We start from the raw sequence: 27,352 nt of genomic DNA on the forward strand, positions 1-27,352 counted from the left end.
TACTTAAATGTTGGATTTCATTTATGTACATAATTTCCCTCTATACTTTGGTAAGTTTTTAAATTTATCCTATTGAAGAATCACAACCCATAGAAATAATCTTGCATATGTAAACCTGCTTTAATTTTACATCGTTTGTACACAATCAGTACACATAATAAGTATGCCAAGATACAGTAAATTGTGCTGAAAATCATTACCAAATGCATGCTGACAGCCTTAAATAAACTGCTTCACTTATATTCATGAAGGTTTGAACCTAAACTGACCACCACAGTAGCAGGTTTTTGGTTGGTTTGTTTTTTTAAACCAAATCAGTGACAGCCAAGCCTAGCAGACTCTGGTAGTTGCTGGATTTCGTTTCTTAGCAGATGGAGGGTTCTTCGATTGCCTTAGCACCCTCTGTAACAGCTTTCACACATTTAGCCATTGTCTGTGATGCTCTACTAATAGGATCTGCAAAGACAAACATATGTGCGTTAGCTCTAAAGGTTTAAGTCTAAGACATAGTGGCTGACATCCCAAGTAACAAAACACATGCATTAGGAGGGCCGGTGGTGACGTGCCAGAGCCTTCATGCACACCCCTAGTACTCCTGCACTTGTGCTGTTACATAGGAGGGCTTGTACTTCTGAGTACTGCTTGTGCTCCCATAGCATAAGGGCCAGCAACAGGCTTCCACTCTTACAGAGCACTTTGGGAGCACAAGCAGCACTCAGAAGTATTAGCCCTCTTGCACAACCTACAACAGCTCACCTGTGCAGGACAACTGGGGGGTGGTATTTACTTGACATACTTATATCCTGCCCAAATAAAAAGGATAAAATCACAATTTAAAATTTAAACAGTGTTAAAAACTATCAAAACAGTATCTAATTAAAAGAACAAATGTGTCTTGACTTTTTAAAAAATTATCCGAAATGGGGAGGCTCTTATTTTGGCAGGGAGCACATTCCAGAACCTTGGGGCAGCAACAGAAGGCCTGTTCTTGAGTAGCAACCAGACAAGCTGATGGCAACTGGAGACAAACGTCCCCTGATGATCTCAATGAGTGGTGGGGTTCATAGTGAAGACAACTTTCTCGTAAATACCCAGGCCCTAAGCTATTTAGGGTTTTATAGGTTATAACCAGCACCTTGAATTTTGCCTGGAAAATTATTGGCAGCCAATGTAGCTCTTTCAAGACAGGAGTGATATGGTCTCCCCAAGATGACCCAGGGACCAACCTGGCTGCCACATTCTGGACCAACTGCAGTTTCTGGACTATGTATAAAGGCATCTTCACATACAGCGCACTGGAGTCTGGAGGTTACCAGCAGATGTACCACTGTTCTGAGGTAGTTTATCTCAAGAAACAGGTACAGCTGGCATATCACACATCCTTTTAATCAGTGTTCTCTCTTTTTCTTTTTTTGTGCAGAATGAGTTTTGTCCTAGGCAGCAGTATCAAGACAGTGTGCACACACACATTCAGAGTGGGAACTTCCTGATTAAACTAGAGCAGGCATAAAAAACTGGTGTGGATAACTTAGAGGAAACACTGCTCTTAATGTGTGCTTTGCTGGGATGTTAGAACCGTAGCATCTTCTTCTATATGATCCACATATTAAGGTCATCTGGAGAGGTCTGCCTCCAGCTGCCACCGGTTTGTTTGGTGGCGACTTGGGATCGAGCCTTCTCCGCAGCTGCTCCTAGGCTATGGAATGTGCTCCCTGCAGAAATCTGAGGCTTAACAACTCTACTGGCCTTCCAGAGAGCCCTTAAGACTTACATTTTTAGTCTGGTTTTCCAAGGTTTTAAAGTTGTTTAGGACTGTATTATATTATTTTAGTTTCTGATAGTTGTACTGGTTTTAACTGATTATGTCTTTGTGTTATAGATGGGCGGTATTAAAAATATAGTAATAATGACAGCCACTATGTTCAGTGAACAGGAACTAGTAAAGAATACGACAAACCAACTCTTTTATTCAAGCCATTTCCTATGAACATAATTACTAATGCTTAACTAATGAACTATCATGCAACTTTACTGTTGCCTTATAGGACAAATCTTAACATTTAACATCATTTTATTCCAGAGGCTTCATATACAGTTGGTCCATCACCATGCTGGTATGCCACCAGCATTCCAGGGCTGCACAACTTTGGCCTTCCAGCAGGTTTTGGACTACAGTACCCATAATCCTTGGCCACAGTGGCCAATAGAGCAGCAATTAACTATATATAAATATATAAATATAAATATATATCATTGCAGTAGTTATTAACAGCAGTTATAACTACTGGAGTGAATGAGAAATATTTCCTTGAGCGGAGGAACTTATACGAGGTGTAGCACAATGTATACCACCAGATACCTCTATTGCTACTTTTATTATGTGCCAGGTATTTTAACTCCTAGTCTACTTCTCTGGAAGTGTGCTCCTATCTAATGAACAAGAAATCCCACCTATGTAAATTTTGTCATTATCTAGGAATACTGATGGGAAAGATTAAGGGCTGTGTTTTCTCAGGTCATGCAGAGGGTTCATGGGAAATCTTGACTGATAACTCCAATACATAACGATGCATACTTGTATCATCAACAGACGTGGAACTACATACATACACATGTAATAATGCCTATTTAGATCTTGTAAGGGTAAAACTGCTGTTACCTGTCATGTAAAAATCTTTAACTGTGAGCTGGGGTGGAACAAGAGGATCAGTGAGAAGTTTCTGATTCACTACCTGCAATCAAAATTAAAAATGGAGCAGTCATCTTTGAGGAGATAGTTATTCTCACTTACTAGATAATACACTGCATTTTTAGAGCACAATATATCACTTGCCATAGCTAGGATAAGTACTGTGTGCACAGCTGAAGGGTGTCATACCTTGGACAGCTCATTTGCCTGGCTAAAGTAATTGGCTTCCTCTACATCATCGTATCGGACCAAGTTGGGAGACACTTCTTCTAGTCTACTCCTTACTTGATCAAGATTGTCATAAGGGAGGGTCATGCCAGCCAGCTGAAAAAGAGAAAAAGTGGGCAGGAGTACTGAAATTCAAGACCTGGTGCAGACGTGTTCCTTTTTATTACAAGTCAACATTTGCAAGGAAGGGAGTTAAAAATTACATTAGTTAGCAGATTAACAGAAGTATTGTAAGCTATAGGTTAGAATATAGAACAAGATGGTAGAATTTCTGCTTAGCACAGGTAAAGCTATTGACATCTGCCCAGTATAACAACTCAGCAAGGTTTATTAAAGTGTGCTCAAGCATAGATACAGTAGCAGCACATAGCATGCATTTGTTTTATTCTAAGCAGAGCAAAACCAGTGACTGACATCCTAACCAAGTATGTAAGTAGGAGGCTGCAGAAAGGCAACAGGACACAGAATGACTAGAGGAGTTGCATGCTTTGTTACACACACTCTGTTTGTTAGGATGCCAGCCAGTGTCTTCCACCAGACTTCCCACATACATGCAATCATCCAGTCCACCCACCCACACTTTTAAAAGCAGGATTTATCAGATCATACACCGACTCATAATTCAAGAAATACATTTCTTCACAGCAGAAATATGGTCTATATTCTTACAAGCCTTTACTCACATTCTACAAATATTGTTTTGCAAAGGCAAAGCACAGCAGCAGTGCTGGAGTGCTATTTGAAAAACAGGAGGAGCCCAAACCAGAGACCTCATGCCATCAGCTCCTGAAGAGAACACCAACAGCCTAAGACATGGCTATTTTTGACTTGACAGTTAAAAATGCTAAAAGAAAAGGGAAGGGGGGTGAAATAAAGCCACTTTGAATGCCTTAGTGGTAAAGGGATATATAAGTGCAGTAAATAAAACATTTTGTTTCTATTCAAGAAATACTACTTCCTACACTTACAGTACCTCAGAGATTGCTCTAATAATTCTCCAATCTTCTCTTGCCATGCCAGGTGGTGTTACTGCTATTCTGGTTTGTTGAGCTCTGCCTTCAGTGTTCACATAGGTTGCAGCCTTTTCTGTGTAAGCAGCTCCTGGGAGAATAATATCTGCCATCGGGGCTCCTACATCGCCATGGTGCCCTGGAAAAAGTAAGTCAATATTGACCAGAAGCTTCACAACAACAGCCAGTGTGGCTGCAAGTCTATTATTTCACTTCAAGAGGAAGGCCAATTAGGAACATAGGAAGCTGCCATATACCGAGCCAGACCATTGATCTATCTACCCCAGTATTGTCTTCACAGACTGGCAGCGGCTTCTCCAAGGTTGCAGGCAGGAATCTCTCTCAGCCCTATCTTAGAGATGCCAGGGAGGGAACTTGGAACCATCTGCTCTTCCCAGAGTGGCAGCTCCATCCCCGGAGGGGAATATCTCACAGTGCTCACACATCAAGTCTCCCATTCATATGCAACCAGGGCAGACCCTGCTTAGCTAAGAGGACAACTCATGCTTGCTACCAAAAGACCAGCTCTCCTATTCACTGTTGCAGTAACAGCTTTACAGAAAGAGAAAGCTTTTAATATTTTATACATACATAATACAGTGAAATAATCATAAAAGTAGTATATTAAGCTTGATTGCTTAGAGAACTCCATGTTTCATGTGTGTATTTCAGGCACTTTTTAATATTTTAGACCCCTTTATCTTCAGCTACTCGTAGGTCCTGCTATCCTCGAGTTATTTAAAAAACATTCTTTTGCAATCTTTAAGTAGTCCAGCTTTTAGACTGGTCTCAACAGTCCCTCTGAGCAACTACATCTTCCAGTGCTAGATGCCTCTGTCTCAAAGTTTGTGTGCCTCAACTTGAAAGTGTACCCCAACAATACTAACGCAACAATATTGTGAAAGCCTTTTTATTACAAATAAGTTTTCCATAGATCTGCAACTTGTTCCTTTACTTTCTTACATTGTTAGCAGACTTCTTCCTAAGTTAGAACTCCTTAAAACCTTTCTTCAATAAGAATGTTCAAATTGAGATGATTAGACGTCTTCTGTAAACATACTTTCTATCTCTGCATTGAATATGTGATAATTTAATTTTGTTTTCTTGCCATGACATTGATTGCTCACCCAGGTAGAAAGGCACATAGACAATTCTTAGACTATTATCATATTTACCTGAATCCAAGACAACTCAAATTCAGAGAGAACACCGCCCCCCTGCCGCCCCTTAAAAATGTAGATTAAATACAGGTTATACCTAGGAATTCTTATATGAAGAGTTCCTATATGGTGTTAAATAGATAAATTATTTTTCTATTAAGCAGAGAAACAGATAAATTATTGTGTTTCCTAAGCAAGTATTTGGTGCTTGGTTTGGTGAAATCATGGCAAAATTTGGAGGGGAGGTAATCAGAAAATAAACATTTTCAAATAGATGGGGAAAACTGGCAGACAAGTATGGATAGCACAGCTGGTATTTACAAGTAAATTCTATACCCAAAGTGCATCTCAGGCTTAAAATCAATGCTTCTACTATTTTAACTTTTGTTGTCGTTATTCCAACTCCAGCCCATGAATTCACAAATGCAATGTAAGTAAGTTATATTATAGTGCTACTTACCCTGATAGTAGTAGTTGTTTATTTACGATCTTAGATCAAACATCAGAATATACACAGTAAAGAGAAAAAACAGAAACAAAGTCTAAAATGTCATCAAATACTTACCCTGATAGATGATAAAACAATTCTTAGGCAAATCCTGACGAGTAATGCAACCTGCATCTGCCCCTAAGAGATACAGCGCTTTAGGAGGATTCTTCCTGATCGCATCTACTCCTGGTTTGTAACCTAAGTCAAGTGCAGCTACTTGGCTTGCAACTCTATGGAGGAAAATTATTCTTGTTCAGCTGATATATTTCCTCTTCAAAAGAAAGAGAAAAAACTCCAAAACCAAATATTCCTCAACCCTGTAGTCTTACCTATACCTCCACACATCAGTTGTGTGCTCTTCTTGTAATAAAAGTAGTCAGTTCTACTGAACAGAAAGACTATATACTAAAAGTGTCAAATATACCAAACAGGAAAATGGAATGAGTTGTTTAAGTAAGAACTAATCTGCCTACTTTCCTTTTGCTATCCCTACAACCAGATGAAATTTGGTACAAATTGTTTAGGTGGTCCACAAGTTAGAACGCTTGCACCTCAAACGTTCATACATCTACCATCTTGAATCGGTGTGACATCATCACAGACATTGAGGTGCCCCTATGTATCCCTACAGCTGTAGCACATTTGGTTCAAATCAGCTAGGCAGTTCACAGGTTAGCCCATTTGTGCCTCAAATGTTTATGCATCCACCATCATGTATCTGGAGTCTTATATCATGCGCCTCTATTCAGTTCTTACAGTACATTTATATTCTACTTTAAATGTATCTGGGCATGTCCTGTTGGACATATATTACTGGATTTGACCCATTCTAAATGCTTATTTTGTTTACTCTGCTCAAGCTGCCAAAATGCTGGTTTCCTTATGAAATTATAGTCTGAGGGGGGGGAATTTTTTTTAAAATCATTTTCCAGTTCTTCTCTATTTGCACTCAAGTCCTATTGCACTAGGAAGCCTCCATACAGGACCAAACAAGGAAGTTCATGCAAACCTATGAAGAATGTTCATGACTTTCCAGTCAGCACCAACTCCGCTTTTCGTCCTAGCATTTTGTGCAATAGTGGAAATGGCTGAATGAATAGCTGCTCCATCACCACGCTGAAGTGCTGCACTGCCAACGACCACCATTGGCTTTTTAGCCTGATTCAGGACCTGTTTGGAAGAGGAAGCAGGTAGTCTAGGTAGAACTTGAAAAGTTACTTTTCACTTCATTCAACTCTGAAGTCATATTAAGGATTTAGAATGAAATCTTTTCTATGATAGTTGATAACCATTCTGTGCATGATCTCCACCTGCTTTCAAGATGGTGGAGTGGAACTACAAGAGCCCTGTCAGGATACTTTAGGACCCTGTCCGATATGCTGTGAATTTGGTCTGTATGGTTTCAACAAACAAATCCTAAAAGGGATATTGGTTATATTTTGATTGGTCACCATCTTGAAACAAGTTGGCAAGCAGTGGGAGGAAAGATACTCCTATCAATGACCTCTGGTATCACCTCCCATGTGTTGTGAATTTGGAATGGAAACACACAATCTGGCATTCTCATAAGCCGCCTTCAGAATGTAGGCTTAAAAAAAATGTAAAAGTGCAGAAAAATCACTCTGTAGCTAAAATACTACAGCTATGAAAACCAAACAGACCATTTTCAAGAAAAGCTTTTAAAAGCAATTTGATTTCACTTGCCTTCTATATGCAGCAAGCTTTCGGACATCCCATCTACTTTATTTTATCAAGAGCAGTCCAAAGTTAGTATTTTCAATATTGGTATCTGCAAAAGAACTATGCAGCTTTCCAAAAGGGAAGTGACTTTCAGATTATGCACACTAATTTGTTCAGTGGGCCATTTAAGGATTCCATACTGTAAAGAAGTCTGCTTTACAGAGCCAGCATGGTGCAGTGGTTAGAGTACTGAACTAGGACCGGGGAGACCCGAGTTCAAATCCCCATTCAGCCATGATATTAACTGGGTGACTCAGGACCAGTCACTTCTCTCTCAGCCTAACCTACTTCACAGGGTTGTTGTGAGGAGAAACTTAAATATGTAGTACACCACTCTGGGCTCCTTGGAGGAAAAGTGGGATATAAAATGTAAAAATAAAACAAAATAAAATAAATGAATTGGTTCTAGGTCAGTAGCCTCCTATCCAGTTACAACCAGAATAAGATCACCTTGCTTGAGATATAAAAATGCATTAAACTCAGAGAACAGAGCGTATGGTATGGTAAATGTCAGTTTACCATACTGAAAACCCACACACTTTGAACGTTTTTCACACATGGCTCTTCTACAACCTCAAAAACACTGAAAGGAAATGATTCTTTATTTGTTTTTAAAAGGTACCTTGCTGAATGGGTGTTTTTCTGAAGCAATATCCAGGAGTATCTGTGAAGAATCTCCCAGGTGATCATAGGTGTAAGTCAAGTCAACTTGGCTGCCCACAAGAGCTACTTTGAGCTCATTGTGTAGCCAGCTGAAAAGGAGAACAAATATTCAATGCCATTAGACACTACATTTTATCATGTGCAGCAATCTGTTCATGACAATACATATTCTCCTGCAATAGGGATGTGCACGAACAGCATTACATTCAAAGAATGCCGAACAGGTTCAGAATCCTCGCATTCAAACCAGTTCAAACACATGGTGGGGGTGACTTTGAGGCACGGGGAGGGTGCTCTTACCTCCCCCGTTCGTTTCCCCCTCTGCTGCTGCTTTAAAAAATGCTGGCGCGGGGCAGATGTATACCTTCTTGCCGCCCCGGTCACGGTAAAACTGGGAGTGGTGGGCATGTGTGCACCCACCACACACGTGCACATGCACCATGTGCATTGCGGGCGCCCGCCACTTCTGGTTTTATTCTGAGCGGGGCGGCAAGAGGGTATACATCTGCCCTGTGCCAGCATTTTTTAAAGCAGCAGCAGAGGGGGAAATGAACGGGGGAGGTAAGAGCACCCTCCCCGTGCCTCAAAGTCACCCCCCAGTCTCCCAGGTGTGCACAGAACCAGTTCCGTGCATACTCCTATCCTGCAAGAGCTCTTTATGCAGAGGTTGCTGAACTTGACAGGAGTTCTGCACATAGTGGCAGGTAGTAGCCGCCCTCAATCTTTAGACAGACAATTGGTGCCACCAGAGGAGAGCTGAGTTTTGCATTTCTCTCCCCTGCTAAACTGATAGGAGGACAGAGCTCAATCCCTCCACGTATACAGAACCACAATAAATGGACGTTTGCATTGTGCCAGTATCTCTTACTAGAGGGACAGGTACAGGCTGTATTTCATAAGATCATAAAACTTTGATATGTTTTAATGGATTTTAGTAATCTCCTGTCAGTTTTGTGACATGTGAAATTGGCCTTTAGGGAGCCAGCCTTAAAATAACAATGCTCACATATTGAAGAAGCACATTGACAGCTGTAGTCAGGTGGTTTTTATTGTGTTTTATTTGTGTCTTGGTTCTCAAAAATTTAGGCTGTCATAACTGAGGAATTTCTTATCATTTTTAATAAATTGTGTAGATTTTAAAAACATGCAAGAGCTTCCTGAATCCCTTTCAAAGCCTTGATATCAGGGCTGAACTCAATATCTATTCTGTTTCTAAGCTGAAGAGCGTTGTCTTTTTTTCAGGCCAACTGAAGTTTAATACCACTACAAGGAGTACTTCAGAGTAGAATCACAATGGAATCAGCAGCAAAATACTATATATTGATTAGAAGTGAACATCTTTTCCGAAAAAATTTTTTGGCTGAGCTAAGTAAAGTCTTGCGGTTGACTTGCCCAGTTGGCATGCTGTTGCTGTGTATATTTATATATTTGTAATGCTGTAACTTCATTGAACACACAGATACTGGAATGAAGTTTGGTACATACATTAAGGCCATAATTCTGCATTTCACATATGAACCCAAACTTGATCCCCATGCTTACTTTAAAACTTTCATATGAAGAAATCAGAATAAAACATGGTAGGCATGTTTGAACTTCAAACAAAGAATGATATTTTAAGTACCAATTTTCAAATGGCAAGAAAAAGTTGCACAATATATTACAATGAATATATTCATGCCTTACACCAGGAGTGTGCTAGGGATGTGCATGAACCTGTTCGGAGGCCTTTTTACAGGCCTCCAAACAGGTTAGAACACTGGCTGATTCGAACGTCTGGCAGTGGGCGGGGGAGGACTTTAAGGGCGGGGGAGGGTGCACTTTCCCATCCCCTCGCTTTCCCCCCACCGGCGCTAGAGTCCTGTAAATCTTTCAGGGTGGCAGTGTACCTTGCGGCCGCCCCTTCCTCTCTTCAGCTGGAAATACCAGGCATGTTTCAGACAGGCTCAAACGCAATCACAACATGTGTGTACGTCCAGTACTTCCGGCCAAAGAGGGGCAATGGCGGCAGGGAAGTACACTGCCACCCTGAAAGATTTTACAGGATTCCAGTGCTGGTGGGGGGAGGGGTAAGGGCACCCTCCCCCACCCTTAAAGTCCTACACCCCACCCCTTTGAGCCACGCCCACCTGGTTCTGTGCACATCCCTAGAGTGAGCAAGGCTTCTTGACCAATCTGTTTTACTAGTTGGAATATTTTATTTATTTTTTAATAAGATTTGTGATTTAATTATACAAGGCAAGTGTAGTGCCCCATTGACATTAAGATGACTAACAGTATAATACTGTTTAACAGTTTAATACTTTTTGGTGATTGCACCCCATTTATGAAATAGCCTCCCCAGTGAGGTATGCCTGGCTTCATCACTTTGTTCTTTTAGACGCCAGGTAAAGACCTTTTTGTTCACTCAGACATTTTACATTTGATTTTGTAAAACTAATTTTAAATAAGTTTTTTAATTACTTTGTATCCCCCCTTTTTGTTCTGTTGTGATTGAATGTGTTATGTGTTTTTATTTGATGTTTTAATGCTCTACTGCAAGCTGCTCAGAGAACAATTTATTAAGGGGCAGCTAACAAATAAAGTTTATTAATCATCATCATAATCATCATCATCGAGAGTATCTAAGAACACCAGTTCCATATAGGCAATACTGAAGTGTGGACCTTTCAGGATGTGGTTTCTAGTTTACAGACAACAAAGTTGCTTCAATCTAATGTCATAGAACTACAAACCTCTTTCGAATCCTTGCATTAAACAGTGGTGCTTCAAAGCGTGGATTGGTGCCAACCAGAAGCAGAACATCTGCTTCTTCCACTCCAGCAATTTTGGTATTAAGTAAGTAGTTTGATCGCAGGTCTGTACTATTAACAAAATGAACACCACAATTAAGATAATAAATTCAAATATGGAGTTAAATTGGAAGAATTCAGAGAGTCTATTAAGAATAACGTTATACGCTTCAAATAAAAGTAATGCTAGATATCAAGACACTAAATTCAAATAATTTCTCTCCCAGCCCTGATGTCCACTGGACATTATATATTCAATTAATACCTTTTCAACAATAAATGGAAAAATTGATATAATATGACTATAGGGGTCAGACCATTAGGTCATCTAAGTGACTATTGTCTACACTGCTTAACAGCAGCTCTCCAGAGCTTCAGACAGGATCTCTCTGTCTTCCCAGGAGATACCAGAGATTGAACCTAGGATCTAGATGCAAGATATGTAGCTCAGAGCCCCACCCCCAACTATAACTTAAATGCATTACTCTACTATGAAAAGTTTCCAGTTCTATCAAGGTCTCTTATCCAACGTACAAAGCTGTTCTGGGAATATACTATCAGCCCCTTATTAATACAACTGTATTTTCATAATCTTACCCAGCTCCTGCAGTAGGGAAAACTTCTTCTGTACACAAGTTGTCCGAGTTTACTCTATTCAACAAGTCTTTGAGAGATACTAATGCTTCCGCATCCACCAATCCTCCTACAACTGCAGCTACATCATTACCTTGGGTTCCCTGAAGCTACAAAGAAGAAATACAGGATGCTACAGAGTAAAACATTAGTTTTAGCAGCAAATTAATGTTTTCTTAAAAAGAAAATTAGGAAATTTCATTTATATTCCATAAACAGAAGAATAAATAATAAGATAAACCAAAGTTGTTTCATCACAACATAACGGAGCTGTGATGCATGCTTATTGTGTAAAAATCACAATTCATGGTAGCAAATAAAACAGGTTTGAAGTACAGAAGAGGACATTGGAGATGTGTGAGTTATCTTCATGATTGACAGTGCAAAACAACTACCCCTTAAAACTACAAGGTAAGCATAATACAACTGGCTAAGGAGTTCTGGAAAGTCAAAAGCAGCATTTAATTTCAAAATTCACTCCAGTATTATAAGTACCATTAGTAAATAACTGATCCCATTTGCAACTGGATTTCATAGGATTCAGGGTCTGTTAAAGTAATTTGACTCACTACTCAGCTGCGTTCAACAGTGCATTGTTAAAAGCAAGTGTTCTTACCACTCCAGCAACACGCGTCAAGGCATCTTCCCAAGTCACATAAGTGAACAGTCCTTCTTCATTTTTGACCATTGGCTCAATCAGACGTTGACGTTTCAGACCATCATAAGCAAATCTGAAGAGTGAAGATCCAGCTAATGATATAAACAGCAGCTGAAGGAACAATTCATTACTCACCAACACTGCACTAGCAGCACTACTAGCATACCACCTTCTGGTATACACAGTATATATCCACAGTGTCATTACTGTGACAAATGCTTAATGTGTTTCGTTAACATATGACCACCACACTGCAGTAGCCTGAGATTCTTGCCTTTGCACCAATTTTAAAGAGACAAAAAAGGACACACTAGGCACCATCCCACTGGACAGCATGCATAGCTAAGTTCCGCCTATTTCAAGGAAATAATAGTGCTAATCCTTCTTTGGATTATTCCCCTTAAATTTAGGAAATAAAGGATGAATTAAAGAGCTTGGCTTTGACAATCTCTGCTCAGCAACACAAATATCAAATCAGTTTACTTCTTAGTTCTAAATCCTTAAGCTGGTGTGTGAAGTATGTATGTCTTACAATCTATACATTCTTGGACCCTTTATTAAGATTCCTTTCTGAGAAGATCATGTTTTACATGCAAATACCTTGTTTTATCAGAGATCCATTCCTCATTGATATCTTCATGCAGTCTTGGTAAAATCCTCATCACTTCTCCAGTTCTAGTGCTCACCACAATGTTACTCCCTACTGCATCTAGCACATCAATGGACTCTGTCTTCCTAAGTGAAGAGCATAGAGCCAGCAATCAAACATTTTGGGGATCCCAATATCTGAGTAATAGAGTTCAACTATGGGCTTCCCAATAGGGCCATGTTGACAGCAATTTCAGGTATACCTACTGTCCAAGATAAATCTCCCATTGCAAAACCAGTTTGTAACCAACCGCTCAAGTTAAACACAGCCTATAGAAGACTGCTACCCATTTTTAAATTTCCAATCTCCCTTCCCCCACACCTCTTCTGTGCTGCATCCTGGGCAGCCTATACTGACATCTTCCATTTATAAAGCACCTTGGCTTGCAGAGTGGTTCCTCTGCAATGACACGAGTTGTTTTTTTGGGGAGGGGGGTTTGCAATGTTACCACACTGCATGATTCTAAACGTAAGGAAAACCTGCAATACCTATAGTGTAGTTGCTTACTCTAAGCAAATTCTCCAAGATTTACAGACATTGCTTACCCCAGTTTCAGGAAATCCTACCCATGCATGTATTCTCAAGCCATACCCTCTATCTATTTTACACCCTTTACGTGTTTTATAAGCCACCTAATGGCACAGCAGGGACATGACCTGACTAGCAAGCCAGAGGTTGCCAGTTTGAATCCCCCACTGGTATGTTTCCCAGACAATGGGAAACACCTATATCAGGCAGCAGCGATATAGGAAGATGCTGAAAGGCATCATGTCATACTGTGTGGGAGATGGCAATGGTAAACCCCTCCTGTATTCTACCAAAGACAACCACAGGGGCTCTGTGGTCACCAGGCGTCAACACCGACTCGACAGCACACTTTACCTGTTTTATATTGGTCACGTTTGTTGGAATACTTGCAAACCTCAAAAATTTTTAAAAGTTACAAATGCAGTCCAGAGGCCAAGGGAAAATTAAGGTGGCATTTGAATTAATCTTTATATTTGACATATAATGAAGATGTAACCAAGATTACATCAGAATTACATTTTGAATACCAATAAAGATACATGCCTTGTCTCCCAGGGTCGAGAAGTAAAAGCATACGGCTTGGAGGTAAGGGCACCTACTGGACAGATATCAATTACATTGCCCGATAATTCAGACATGAACATCTTTTCTATGTAAGTGCCAACTTGCATCTCATTTCCTCTTCCTGTGGTTCCTAAATCATCAACCCCTGCAATCTCACTTGCAAACCTGGTGAAGGAAAGATGTGGCAATATGTTAAATCACACATATTCTGAAAGTTTGTGTCTCTTTCAAGAAACAAAAAAGGAACAAAAACCATTTATAGGCCTATGTGTTGATGGAAATGGTTCAGGTCCAATTACTGAATGAAAAGGAATTATAGTAGGTCACAGGTAAGCACAATGAATTTTAAGTTTATAAAACCCTCTCTCTCCTTTAAGCAACTTTTAGTTGCGAATAGTAATGTTTTATCTAGATTTCTAGCCCATCCTTACAGGTTGAGGAAATATAATATTTAAGAACAAGGAAATCAATAAATGAACTTTCCACTAGAGATACTATATCAAGCTAAAGTCTCTCCACAGCAGTTTATCCTTGACCACCCCAAACACTAAGGCCTTGCAGTGCTTCCACAAGACACTCAGATATATTGTTACAAGACTACCACTACTTTGTATACAAATCTTAAGGGCTTTTAACTCATGACATGATCCAATATACAGCTAAAATAAGCAGGTTGATCATCATGCTGCTGCATCTTGATTTTGTATTCTTTTTTGTCGCCACTTTGACTTATACCATGTAATAGTCACTTGTTAATATGAGCAAAGTTGCCTCCTTCACAGTTTCTTGTTGACGTTTTCAAAGATGATTCAGTAACTGAACTCTACTCTATAGGATTGTTCATAAGCAACTGAATGCAAGCAGCAGGCTAATGAATTTCAACTAGTTACAATATAGGTGTTACTGGGTTACCCCTAGGGATGTGCACGAACCTGTTTGGAGCCCTTTTACAGGCCTCCGGACAGGTTGGAAAACCGGGTGTTTTGAAAGGGGGGGGATAACTTTAAGGGTGGCGGAGGGAGCACTCCCCCCCCCTTTTCCCCTGCCAGCGCTCACTTAAAGACTGGTCTGACAGAGCAGCAGCATACCTCCCTGCCGCCTTGTCCTCTCGTCGGGCTGGAAGCAGCCTGTGCACGTTGGTGCGTGTGAAAGCACACACGCGCCGACGTGCGCACAGGCTACTTCCGGTCACTTCCAGTCCAAGAAGAGGATGGGGCAGCAAGGAGGTACGCTGCCACCCTGCTGGATTGGTTTTTAAACAAGCACCGGTGGGAGAAATCCAGCCGGGGGGGGGAGTGCACCCTCCCCCGCCCTCAAAGTTATCCCTGCCAGTTTCGTGCACATCCCTAGTTACCTGATGTGTCCCAAATCGGATCTTAGGATCTTCTTCGGAGGCCCTGCTCTGAGTGCCCTTGCCAAACAAGGTGAGGTGGATGGCTACTAGGGAGAGGGCCTTTTTAGTGGCTGCACCGTTTATGGAACAGCCTCCCCAGTGAGGTTCACCTGGCACCACCACTTTGTTCTTTTAGATGCCAGGTACATAGGAACATAGGAAACTGCCATATACTGTGTCAGACCATTGGTCTATCTAGCTCAGTACTGTCTTCACAGACTGGCAGTGGCTTCTCCAAGGTTGCAGGCAGGAATCTCTCTCAGCCCTATCTTGGAGAAGCCAGGGAAGGAACTTGAAACCTTCTGCTCTTCCCAGAACGGCTTTATCCCCTGAGGGGAATAACTTGCAGTGCTCACACATCAAGTCTCCCATTCAGATGCAACCAGAGCAGATCCTGCTTAGCTATGGGGACAAATCATGCTTGCTCCCACAAGACCAGCTCTCCCAGCTCTCCTCTCCCACAAGACCAGCTCTCCTCTCCAAAGACCTTTCCGTTCACTCCAGCCTTTTAATTTTGATTTTTAAAAATTGACTTTTAAAAGCCTTTTAAAAAACTGTTTTGTACTTATTCGGGGGTTTTTTGGGGGGGTGTTGTGATTTGATGCGCTTTATGTGTTTATATTGGATGTATAGTGACCAGCCTCCCCTCCCTCTAAAGAATAAACCAGAAGTGAACCCTTGTCTTGACTAACAGGCTGGTGAACTCCAGGGGTCAGCCAATCAGCACACTAGGTGGGTGGGACCTAGAGAGCTGCTGCCAGGAAGAAGGGAGTTTTTTGTTAGAGAGGAAGCTAGGCTGGAGGTGCACAGGAGGACATGTAGCCATGGAGAACATATGGCTGCAAGAGAATAAATCTGCAGATCCTTGAAAGACACGAGGGCAAGAAGCTTGAATTCTCATCAGGCATTTGTTGAGTTCAAGGCAAGAAGCCAGGGCTTATGGCTTAAGGCTTCAGGAAGTTTAGTCTAGGGAAAAGTTTGTTTAGTCAGACTTTGCATTAAGGATTTATATTTCTTTGGTTTGTGTACTTTTGCATATTCCTTATTGTATACCTGTAACATGAATAAAATATGAAACACTAGCCTACACCCATCCTACTTAGGGCTCTGTGAAAGACTCTATAAACATTTAAGCATGCATTAAGGCAACCTATTTTTGTAACCCTACTAAGTATTCTTAACTGTACCTAAAAGCTGAGAAAGCTTCAGATGGAAACAGTCTGTAGTAATTGAATAAAACTGTTTTAGTTCTTGTTCTTTTCACAAGCTTCTCCAACTTGGTTCTTAACTCAGGAAAAGGGGGTGGGGGGCAAACGGGGAATTCTCTGGTGCAAACATGTCCTCAGACAATCAGCAGCTATCAGTTTTCTCACCACATGTAAGTTTGCATGTGGAAGATTTCTGTACTGATCCAACAGCAAAACAGAGTTTTCCCTGGGATTCCACCCCATGCCCAGGGAGGCTCAAGCTTTGTCAATAAGAGGAGTGGTGGTGGCAGCAGCATTTTGAACCTACCCATAATACAGAATAGTTCAGACAGCTCAGCCAGGATGATTTGGCATTTCTTTCTCTCACACGAGCTTGCTCTGAGACAAAGGCTTCATTCCACTACAGGATGTTTTAATGCCGTGTTGTGAGCCGCCCAGAGAACAATTTGCTATGGGGCAGCTAACAAATAACATTTATTATTATTGTTATTATTAACATAATAATAACATAAGTTACCTGATGCATCGAGTGCATTGTATACATCGTGTCATTATAGTTTTCACTAATGGGCCGATGTTCTTGTCTTCAACTGCACGTTTGCTTTCCAAGAATCTGCTCCTATCACTGCCAAACATCATTGACTGGTCCTAGAGACAATTAGCCAAAAATTAATGAACATTTTAAAAATTATATCCCACCTTTCCACTCTATTTATGGTAGCTCGTTCCTTAAAAGAGTATATAAAAAGACAGATTCCTTGCAGATGCACTGAGTGGCAGCAAAGTATAATTTCTTTGCACCATTGCCAAAAATTAAGTCCATATTTGGATTTGTCATAAGTTTTTCTCCACAGTAGTTATCATCTCTGCCATTTTATTGCCCCTAACTCCACAGAAAATCAGGGAGCCATTCTGGGTTTTACAAGTTGGAGGGGGCAATCTGGAATGATCTTATCGACTGCCCAGGCCAGTCCCTCATTTCAGAAGTCAAGCAGAGTCTGAAAAGACTCAACAGGAGAATTACCCACAGGAAGATTCACAAGAACCATCAGGAATCCATAGGTCTCCAGGAGCAAAGTCACATATGATTGAGCAACAAAGTTCTACTCTCAAGAACATTTTTTAAAATCCTAAAAATTATACCTGCAAGTCACACTCCCCTCCCTGATCACAGATTGGACAGTCCAATGGATGGTTTGCCAACAAGAACTCCATAACACCTTCTCTGTTGGGGATCAATATATTTGAGCGGGTGGGGGGGGGGAGAAAAGAAACACGTTTTAATTGCCATTTCATACATTAAAAACCATTTAAGATTAATGATGTATCTTTTTAATACAGCCTATTTTAAATGTAATTTCTGTAACCTACCCCTTTATTTTTAGGTTTTTTAAAAAAATGCAGTTGCTTGCAATTGCTTTTATCCTGTCCATCTGGCTTTTTCTTAACAATTCAGAAGTACAAGCCAGGCTTGTGTAGCATGCTTACTAATAGGCGCAACTTCCAGTCCCCTGAATTGGGATGTAATATACTGTACACAGAGGTCTTAAAGTTGCACAGGACGTAGATGTAAACAGGAAGATGGAACAAGCTTCACTACTAGATTATATTGAAGTTTATTTAGCTATAACTACTCTGTCCCTTTAGAAAAGTCTCTCTTATGTTACCTTTTCAAAAATTGAGACAATCTGTGTAAACAGACAGCCAACCAAAAGTCCACTACTCTAATGCTGAAGGACTAAAGCTGCAATCCTGAATGCTTGTTGTGGAATAAAGACCCACTGCACTTACTCGCTGAAGCTTACTCTTAAACAAAGTTGATTAGATTTGCATTTTAAGTTGCACACAATCCAATACTGCTTACCTTGCTTTCCTGGATTTCTCAGAATTTGTCAGAATGTTCCAACCCTTCATCACAGGCATAGCACAAGCAGCAACAGGCTAAAATCCCATTAGAAAGAAACAGCTATTCAAAATTTGCATACATGCTTGCTCACTCAATTATCCACACAAGTATTCACAGAAATAAAGTGAATTGGCCACACACTGAGCATCAGATAAATGATTTCCAATATTACTCTGAAAGATCTTTCCAGATGGGTTGCAAAATGGCAAACTAGTGGTTAAGCTTTGCTAAAGCAGACAAATTCTTCAGCTATATTGGTTCACTGTAGGTGAACATAATATTTGGAACAAAAAAAATATCTGCTAGCAGCATTATTTTATTAAGGGCATTTAATACCCCACTCTTCAGATCAAAAGGACTCCAGCTGCAGCTTCAATCATACATAAATATAATTTATATGCAAGCAAATTTGTTGTTAGTTTGGCAAAGTTACAGATCTTTCTCCATGCATCCAGCATACTATAATTTTAGCAAAAAGACAGATTAATAACCTTGGGGGTTTTCTCTATCTCTACAAGACACATTCTACAATTTCCAGCGACGGACAATCTGTCATGGTAGCAAAAGCGAGGGATCTGCATTCCAACCTTTTCACAGGCCTAGAGAGGAGAAAGTGATAAAAGAGGTCAAGGCACAGGTCAATAATTTATTTCAGATACTTCCATGCAAATGTGATTCACTCTTCCATTAGTAAGATTTCAAGAAGAAACAATGGTGTTATTGTTTTTATCTGAGCACATTTAAAATTGCTGCATTTCGTTTGCAATATTTGGTTTGCAGCTAGCGTGATGTAGTGGTTAGAGTGCTGGACTAGGACCGGGGAGCCCCGAGTTCAAATCCCCATTCAGCCATGAAACTAGCTGGGTAACTCTGGGCCAGTCACTTCTCTCTCAGCCTAACCTACTTCACAGGGTTGTTGTGAGGAGAAACTCAAGTATGTAGTGCACCCCTCTGGGCTCCTTGGAGGATGAGCAGGATATAAATGTAAAATAAATAAATATTAAAACCTACAATCTGCAATAAAAGAAAACACCCCTATGAAAGAAAGCTCCAAAGTGCTTAAAAGGAATAGTACAGCTGATGTATACTATGAAGTGCATGGACTGGTCTGGAAACTTTAAAAGGCCTTCTAGAATATACAGAATCCTGAGACTATGGGAGGGAAGTGAAAAAAACAAAGGAAATTAAATTATTTCCCAGTACACTGGTACAGCACTTTGCTTGCCTGTGCTTTATATCAAGCCAGATTACTGGTCTTTCCAAGACCAACACACCTGCAAGACAATGCTGTGGAACTAAATGGGTCAATACAATAGCCCTGGAGGCTTAGGCAGTAGCATCCTCTGAACCTCTGACTCACTCCAACATTATGTCATACCAAGAGTCCAGAGAGTAAATTCTGATTCAGCAGAAAATAAACTAAAACACAGCATTAGACAATTCCACAATATTCTAAAGTAACACATACTGAACACCTACCACTCTCTAAACTATACTTCTTTCAGTTCAATTATCCACAGTAATTCAGTTCGAATCTTTGTCTGGGGACTAGCCCAGAGCCATGCAGTTCTGAAAGGCCTGTATACACCACTGCAAAAGAAGTCTCTCTCTCCCTACAGCCCAACAATAATCAAAGGTCTGCAAATGCAGTAGTCTGAGTCATCAACCAGAGAGAAATCTGTCATGCTTTTTTCTTGGTAGGGGTCAAAAGGCGAAAACAAAATGTCTCAGAGAGATTTGTTCCAAAGACCTCAGTAAAATTTCAAGAACATTCCTGTAAACATTTGGGGGCCAAGGGCAGAGGTGGTAATCCTAATAATTCTGACAGGACTCTCAAAACACAGTATATGCACTTGAGTAAATACTAATTAAAATATAGACACAGCAACTGTTTGTCCAAGAAGGGTGGGAAGTTGGATATATGAAGAAGCTTCCTCTCACACACGTTCCTAGTAAAGGATGAAATCACATATAATCTAAAGTAACACCGGCTATAACACACTTATGAGGATGGAGAAAAAACCATTACACAAAGCTGAGTAGGAATGGAGAACAACAAAAACCCAGAGTTTGTTTTACCTGAAGCACTGTGGTTCCTGGAGGTACCAAGACAGGGTTCCCATCAACAAAAACCTCTATGAGGTTGCTTGTTGCTGTAGCTGTTGTGCGCACTGAAATATATAAGAATAAAAGATAAGAAATATTATTTATTGCTCAGAGTCATATTAAATATTGTTTTCTCAATGGCACTAACTAGCAACATATTGACAGGGTGAGCAGACAGTCCAAGTTCATACTGCCAAAAGAAAAAGCCTTATTTGAAGTCAAATTGTCAGTCATTTCAATGCTTAAAAGTGGCATAATATGACAGAAGGATGTGGGAACATTGGTAACAGCCAACAGGGAATTCAATATTTTATTAACATTAACATTCCAAACTAATTTCACAAAAAGAACAGAGAAACAAGCACTGTATTCACTAGGATTATCAATTTTAAAATACATTTATAGGTCAGTCTAAAATTGTACCATACTGACAAGCATTAAAGAGAAGATTACACTCTCAGGCCTTTATGAACGTGCCTGAAATTTAGGTAATGCTTGATGATTTCTTATATGTTATTGCTATGATATACTTGTTATATTGTGTTCTTATAAACTGCTTTAAACAATAAAACAGAAACTACAATCTGAGAAACAGCTTTTAGAATTAGGTAAGTGCTTAACTGTTCCCCCTGCCCCCAACCTGAAAAATGCATCTAGTGACTATTTCAACACAGTCTGAAGAGGAATCAGAAGAGGAAGTTCCCAAAGTGTTTATTAACAGGACGTCAGTGGAATGTTGGTCCTTGTTTAAAGTCTACTTCTCAGACCCAAATCCTTGCTTATTCCAGTAACTAGTGTCTGCAGCCACTTACAGTATTCCCACAATTGCCTTCAAGGCTCTGAGTGCAATTGTGTTTCCTCAGTCAATTCCATCCTTTCTACCTTGATGCGACACATGCCTGGAAATGCCTCGGAGAACCCCTGGGCAACACCACACCACCTCTCTTACTTCCTTCAACTCTCTTCTCAAACGCCACATTTTCTGTGGACAAAGACAACTAAGACAACTAGTCTTTATACCCAAACCAAATCTCAACACATTAAAGAAATGCATATTCTTTTATTATTTATTATTATTATTACATTTTATATACCACTCTTTCTCCAAGGAGCCTGGAGCAGTGTACTACATACTTAAGTTTCTCCTCACAACAACCCTGTGAAGTAGGTTAGGCTGAGAGAGAAGTGACTGGCCCAGAGTCACCCAGCAAGTCTCATGGCTGAATGGGGATTTGAACTCGGGTCTCCCCGGTCCTAGTCCAGCACTCTAACCACTACACCACGCTGGCTCTCCCCATTTATCCCTGCCTCCATGTTTCTCCTTTTTCCTTGTGGTCTGCAGTGTAGATTACAGGGGGGTGTGAGCCAGCTTGATTCGAACTGGCCCATTTCAGGCGGTCTGAGTTTGAACCAGACCGGCTCCCTGTTGGAAGAACCAGTTCGCAGGCCAGTTTGGGTATACTTGTAAAAAGGAATCGTTGTAAAGATAAGCCCCTTTACAAGTAAATGGGGCATCCCTAAGCTTTAAGCTAAACGTGTGGGGGTAGAGAAAGCAAGCGTCCTCTGTACTTTACTGGAGGCCATGGCAGAGGTAGCAGTGAAGCATTGGAGGCAGCAGGGGCTCCTCCAAGGCCCCTGCCAACCTCCTGAATGACAGTCCAGGCCAACTGCAGCCCGGGCCTACATGCACACATGGAGATCATTTTCATGATCTCCACACATGTGCACACACAAGGTGATGCAAATGGTCTGCACGCATGCGCAGAGATCATGAAAATGACCTCCGTGTGTGCAAGCAGACCCAAACTGGGCCACAGCCAGCCCTGGCCGTCATTCGGGAGGCTTGGAGGAGCCCCCACCGTCACACACACCCTCCGCCGGCTGTCTCCAATGCTTCTCCACTACCTCCATTGTGGCCTCCTCTAAAAGGTATGTAGGCCGCTTTTTTTCTCCACCCCATTCCTGCCTACTTAGCTTAAAGACTGGGGATGCCCAGTTTACCTGTAGAGGAGAATTGTCAAGGATTCTCCTTTACAAATATACCTGAACTGGCCTATGAACCAGTTCAACGGCTGAGGCAGACCCAGTTGGACTGAGCCCAAAGCCGGACCAGGCCCGTTCAAATCCTGTCCGGATTCAAACCAAACCGGCGAAACCGGTTCCATGCACATCCCTAGTAGATTATAGATTGTGAATTACTGGGGGAGGGATCTAGACGCCTATACTTTGTCAAGTGCGTAGATGGGCTAAATTATTTATAACCACCAGCACCAATCACCAACTTGATAATGAAAATTGTTCAAAACAAACAAAAAATGGAGGAATGAAGGGAGTTTAATACAATTGTTCAGGATATAAAGGCATCTTACCACATCCTTTAGTAGTCTGAGTGACACCAGTTAAGGCCTTGCGGACAGCAGGAAGTCGCAACATGGCGCTGGGGTGGGGGGGGAGAAAGGTTAAAATTAAGATCTGATCAGGTTCAAACAATAGCTTTCTCACAAGACAGAAAGAACAGAAAACCAATTCAAATTTACACCACTTCTATTATTAAGCAGATGAAGCACTTTTAGTACAAGCAGATATGATCAGAAATGCAAGATTCACACAGGCACGCTTTATTCAGTGTTTAGCCATAAGCAACTGCTTTACCTTATACAAATATCCAATTTTATTTTGTAAAAACTACTCAATGCATAACAAACGCTGCACTGAGCATTGTGAATACACACATACGTTTCTGTATTTTAGGCCTCTTGAAGCTACTGGAACACTAAAGTAGGAGATCCTGTGAACCTGAAGTTCAACACACTCCGGCTACCACTTCTGTTATTTGCCTCCATGAAATAAGTAGAGTCTGAATTGCTTCCTGCCTCCCGCAATAGCATATAAAAACTAGTCACCATGATAATCAAAGACTAATGCACCTGTTGTTGACATGCAGCTAGATATTCTCAAATCAAATGCCCGAGTGTGACATCACCTGAAAACTAGGAAGACTCAGATATGCCGCATATGCAGAGTGCTACTTTCAGATTTTAAGAGTTAGGCACCAGATGAGCAATGTTTTGAAGGGAATTTTCAACACACTACCTTTAACTCATTGCCTTCTCTGGTGGGTTTTGCCCATTCTGAAGTTTCTTCCTTGTTATGTTTATTCTGCCCCATCACAAAGGGGAGTACCAGACAATTGCAAATATGACCCTTTTAGCTGTTAGAAAGTAAGGAAATAATCTAGAGACAGAGAATGTATGCCAAGCAGTATTATAAACTAACATAGGAAACTGCTATATTCTGAGACAGACCATTGGTCTATCTAGCTCAGTATTATCTTCACAGACTAGCAGCGGCTTCTCCAAGGTTGCAGGCAGGAATCTCTCTCAGCCCTATCTTGGAGAAGCCAGAGAGGGAACTTGAAACCTTCTGCTCTTCCCAGAGCGGCTTCATCCCGAGGGGAATATCTTGCAGTGCTCACACATCAAGTCTCCCATTCATATGCAACCAGGGCAGACCCTGCTTAGCTATGGGGACAAGTCATGCTTGCTACCACAAGACCAGCTCTCTAAACTAAACTTGCTTCCATTTCACTGACAGCAGCTCTTAATCAGTCATGTACCATATGGCTTCAGAAACAGTCTTGCACAGAAGCCTGAACAACTTGTAGGAAAAAAGAAAAAGCAAATCTTTACGTAGTTATTTTTTAGACTTCTTCAATCCTGTAAATATTTATGTATTTATTTGATTTCTACACCATCCTTCCAAAAATGGCTCAGGGTGATTCACACAGAGAAATAACAAATAAATAAGATGAACAAAATGGATCCCTGTCCCCAAAGGACTCACAATGAAAAAAAAAAGTCACACTAATCTACCACCCATTCACATATCTGCCTGTATTCCCAGTTACTTTTGTTACTATTTCATCACATCTCAAATTCTGTTCTTGCTGATCCTTTTTAAAATGATGATGGTATCAAAAGCTTCTGAGAGATCCAAAAGGACCAACAGAATTACACTCCCTGTCAATTCGCCTTAGGAGATCATTCATCAGGCCAAACTAAGCAGTCCCCATAACCTGCCTGAGAGGTCTGAAATGGGTCTAAATAATCTGTTCGTCCAAGACTGCCTGGAGTTGAGAGGCCACCACCTTGGCTAACCATGGGAGATTTGAGACAGGCCTATAATTGCCTAACTCTGAGGGATCAAGTATAGGCTTCTTCAAGAGAGGTCTAATAATTCCCTCCTTTAAACAAGGAGCCATCCTATCTTCCCTCAGAGAAGCATTTATGATCTCAAGGAGGCCATCTCCAACTAGTGGTGTGCATGGACCGGTCTGGGACCATACAAAAGGCCTCTGGACCGGTCTGGAATTCCGGCGGTCCGGCGGGGGTGGTGGTGTGTCTTTAAGGGGGGGCGGTAGTACTCCCCCCCCCCGCCACTCTTCCCCCTCCGGCGCTGGACTTTCCAAAAACGTTCTTGGGGCGGCAGAGTTCCTCCCTGCCACCCCTGCCCCCGTCGTCGTCTTCAAAGAGTTAAAGTAGAAAGAGCTGGCGAAGGGCGCATGCATGGCACCAGCTCTTTCTACTTTAACTCTTTGAAGACAACGACGGGGGCAGGGGCAGCAGGGAGGAACTCTGCCGCCCCAAGAACATTTTTGGAAAGTCCAGCGCCGGAGGTGGAAGAGGAATTGGGGGGGGAAGTACTACCGCCCCCCCTTAAAGACACTCTCCCCCCAGTGCCGGACCACGCCTCCGTGTTTCCGCACACATCCCTATCTCCAACCATCTCCCTGCTTGATAATATAAGCCATATTGGACAAGGGTCAAAAGAACAGGGTCAAGACACAAGGGTCAAGAGACACACAGTTCCAGAAATAAGTAGATAGATAGAACATCGGCCGACAGTCAGTCGGTCGATCGGCCGACAGTCGGTCGATCGGCCGACAGTCGATGGCTTCTATGGTTCCAGAAAGAAATAGATGGTTGGAGCATTCTTTGCAAGTACAACATCCACCCAGGGTTCCTTCTAGGTATGTGCATGTATGTGCACACAAGTTTTTTTTTGTGTCCATTCAGTTAATTTTAGATCCCACTCAGGTTGAATCCGGAAGACTCCATTCTGATTGCATGTCCGCACACACTGCCTTTATATTGTCGCTCAGAACAAAACTCATTCCATGCACATATTTTCTTCACTATCTTTGTTTTCATTTTAATCCAATACAGCAGAAATAAATAAAAATACACGCAAGTTTAACATTAAAAGTAATTATAGTATATAACTGTTTTTCACAATATAATACAAAAATACAGCTCATGTCATGCCACTATTCTCATGGACATTCCCATAGGAAAAGAATCCAGTGCAAATGACTCCAGAGTAAATGGCATACATCTTGAGAGTGTAGATCTGGGCTCTAAGACAGTCACATAAGCCCTGACCAGAAGTATTTATAGACAGCAGCAAGGGATGCAGAAGATAAGGAGAACAGGGTTTAGCTGTTTTATTGTGCTATATATATCATGTTCATGCACAGCATCACCTGCTAACTAGGCTATTGTGCAAAGACTTGCCTGGCCAGTGTACAAGGGCACTAATGGATATAAATCAGACATTTAAAATGTCAACATTCAAAAGCCAAAGTGATAACATTTCACTTTCCCAGAACAATCTTCTGTTAATACTTCAATATCAGAAGTATTAATACAAAGGGAAGCTCCAGCATAAAATTGACAGACTAGAACTATCAGCAAATTTGATTTTAGTTAGCCCAAGCTGAATCTAGCCCATGGATTTCTGTGGTTTGTTTTGGTTTTTTACAGTACAGGTGCTCAGTTTGTGTCATCAGAACTACAGTTATATAATAGGAACATAGGAAGCTGCTATATACTGAGTCAGACCATTGGTCTATCTAGCTCAGTATTGTCTTCCCAGACTGACAGTGGCTTCTCCAAGGTTGCAGGCAGGAATCTCTCTCAGCCCTATCTTGGAGAAGCCAGGGAGGGAACTTGAAACCTTCTGCTCTTCCCAGAGTGGCTTCATCCCCTGAGGGGAATATCTTGCAGTGCTCACACATCAGGTCTCCCATTCAGATGCAACCAGGGCAGACCCTGCTTAGCTATGGGGACAAGTCGTGCTTGCTACCACAAGACCAGCTCTCCAGTTACTGGTCAGTGCTGTATACACGCAAGGTCTGCAGACCTACAGTTGTCTCTCTCATGTTACAGTGATTTGGCCCTATTGTTTACAATGCATGCATGCCAGGTGAGGACACCACTGAATGCACCCGATGCCGTGGGCCCTAACCCAAGAAAGGCGATGCCAGAATAAAAGTCCTGGCCTTTCGAGTACCACAACTGCTACTTTTCCCTTTTTATTTTGCTCTTGTACAGAGATTCCTCAGCCCAAGCGGGGAGGCGTCTCCCCTTTGCAGGAGAAAGTGGGGCGGGGGAGGAAGGCTCCCCCAGCCCGACACCAAAGACAAAAGGTGGCCCCCGTTTGCACCACAGCCACAAGGCCAGGCCCTGGAAGAATCCTTTCCCGCTCGCCTCCCCCAGACCGGCTGAGCCGGCAGCCAGGCGACCCAGCGACCGACGCTGGTCAAGGGCATCCTGCACGGGCGAGCAGGAGCGATCCCGGCTGTCTCCCGCTACAGAGACACCTTCTCCGCATCTTCCACCTCTGAGGCAGCAGCGCGGCAGAGCAGCGGCCGCGGCCCTCCTCGCGTTACCTCCTGCTCGGCCGGGGGTCTCCTCCGGCCCTGACAACCCAAACACCGTCGCCTCTGGAATGCGCACTCTCCTTGACAAGGATATGGCGGCTGCCTCGGCAATTTCCGGAAGCATTCGGCGATCTTCGACAACCCTGACGAAAGAACAAGCCGCCCGCCACTGACGAATTACGCCACTTCCTTCCCCCCGCCCCCTTTAACAAGC

At 41.8% G+C, this 27,352-nt stretch overlaps 1 protein-coding gene across 2 annotated transcripts; it reads right to left on the minus strand.

The window, feature by feature from the left end:
* Positions 1–101: 101 nt before the first annotated feature.
* On the minus strand, positions 102–27,343 carry NDUFS1 (NADH:ubiquinone oxidoreductase core subunit S1). Of its 2 annotated transcripts, none has more exons than XM_053282252.1 (19): positions 27,148–27,343; positions 22,787–22,854; positions 20,391–20,482; positions 18,803–18,910; positions 18,270–18,346; positions 17,549–17,630; positions 16,923–17,053; positions 13,784–13,969; positions 12,664–12,798; positions 12,022–12,136; positions 11,370–11,515; positions 10,716–10,844; positions 7,940–8,069; positions 6,587–6,747; positions 5,653–5,807; positions 3,891–4,066; positions 2,879–3,013; positions 2,660–2,732; positions 102–456 (listed from the first exon to the last, which is right to left on the minus strand). In XM_053282252.1, the coding sequence occupies exons 2-19, from the start codon at positions 22,848–22,850 to the stop codon at positions 365–367; spliced, it is 2,187 nt and encodes a 728-aa protein (XP_053138227.1). In that variant the 5' UTR covers positions 22,851–22,854; positions 27,148–27,343; the 3' UTR covers positions 102–364. The 2 variants fall into 2 exon arrangements, with proteins under 2 accessions (XP_053138227.1, XP_053138237.1); XM_053282262.1 differs by having other exon boundaries at positions 12,664–12,794; positions 13,780–13,969.
* Between the last annotated feature and the right edge of the window lie 9 nt (positions 27,344–27,352).

Source organism: Hemicordylus capensis, chromosome 1, assembly GCF_027244095.1.
Source record: "Hemicordylus capensis ecotype Gifberg chromosome 1, rHemCap1.1.pri, whole genome shotgun sequence".
Lineage (NCBI taxonomy): Eukaryota > Metazoa > Chordata > Lepidosauria > Squamata > Cordylidae > Hemicordylus > Hemicordylus capensis.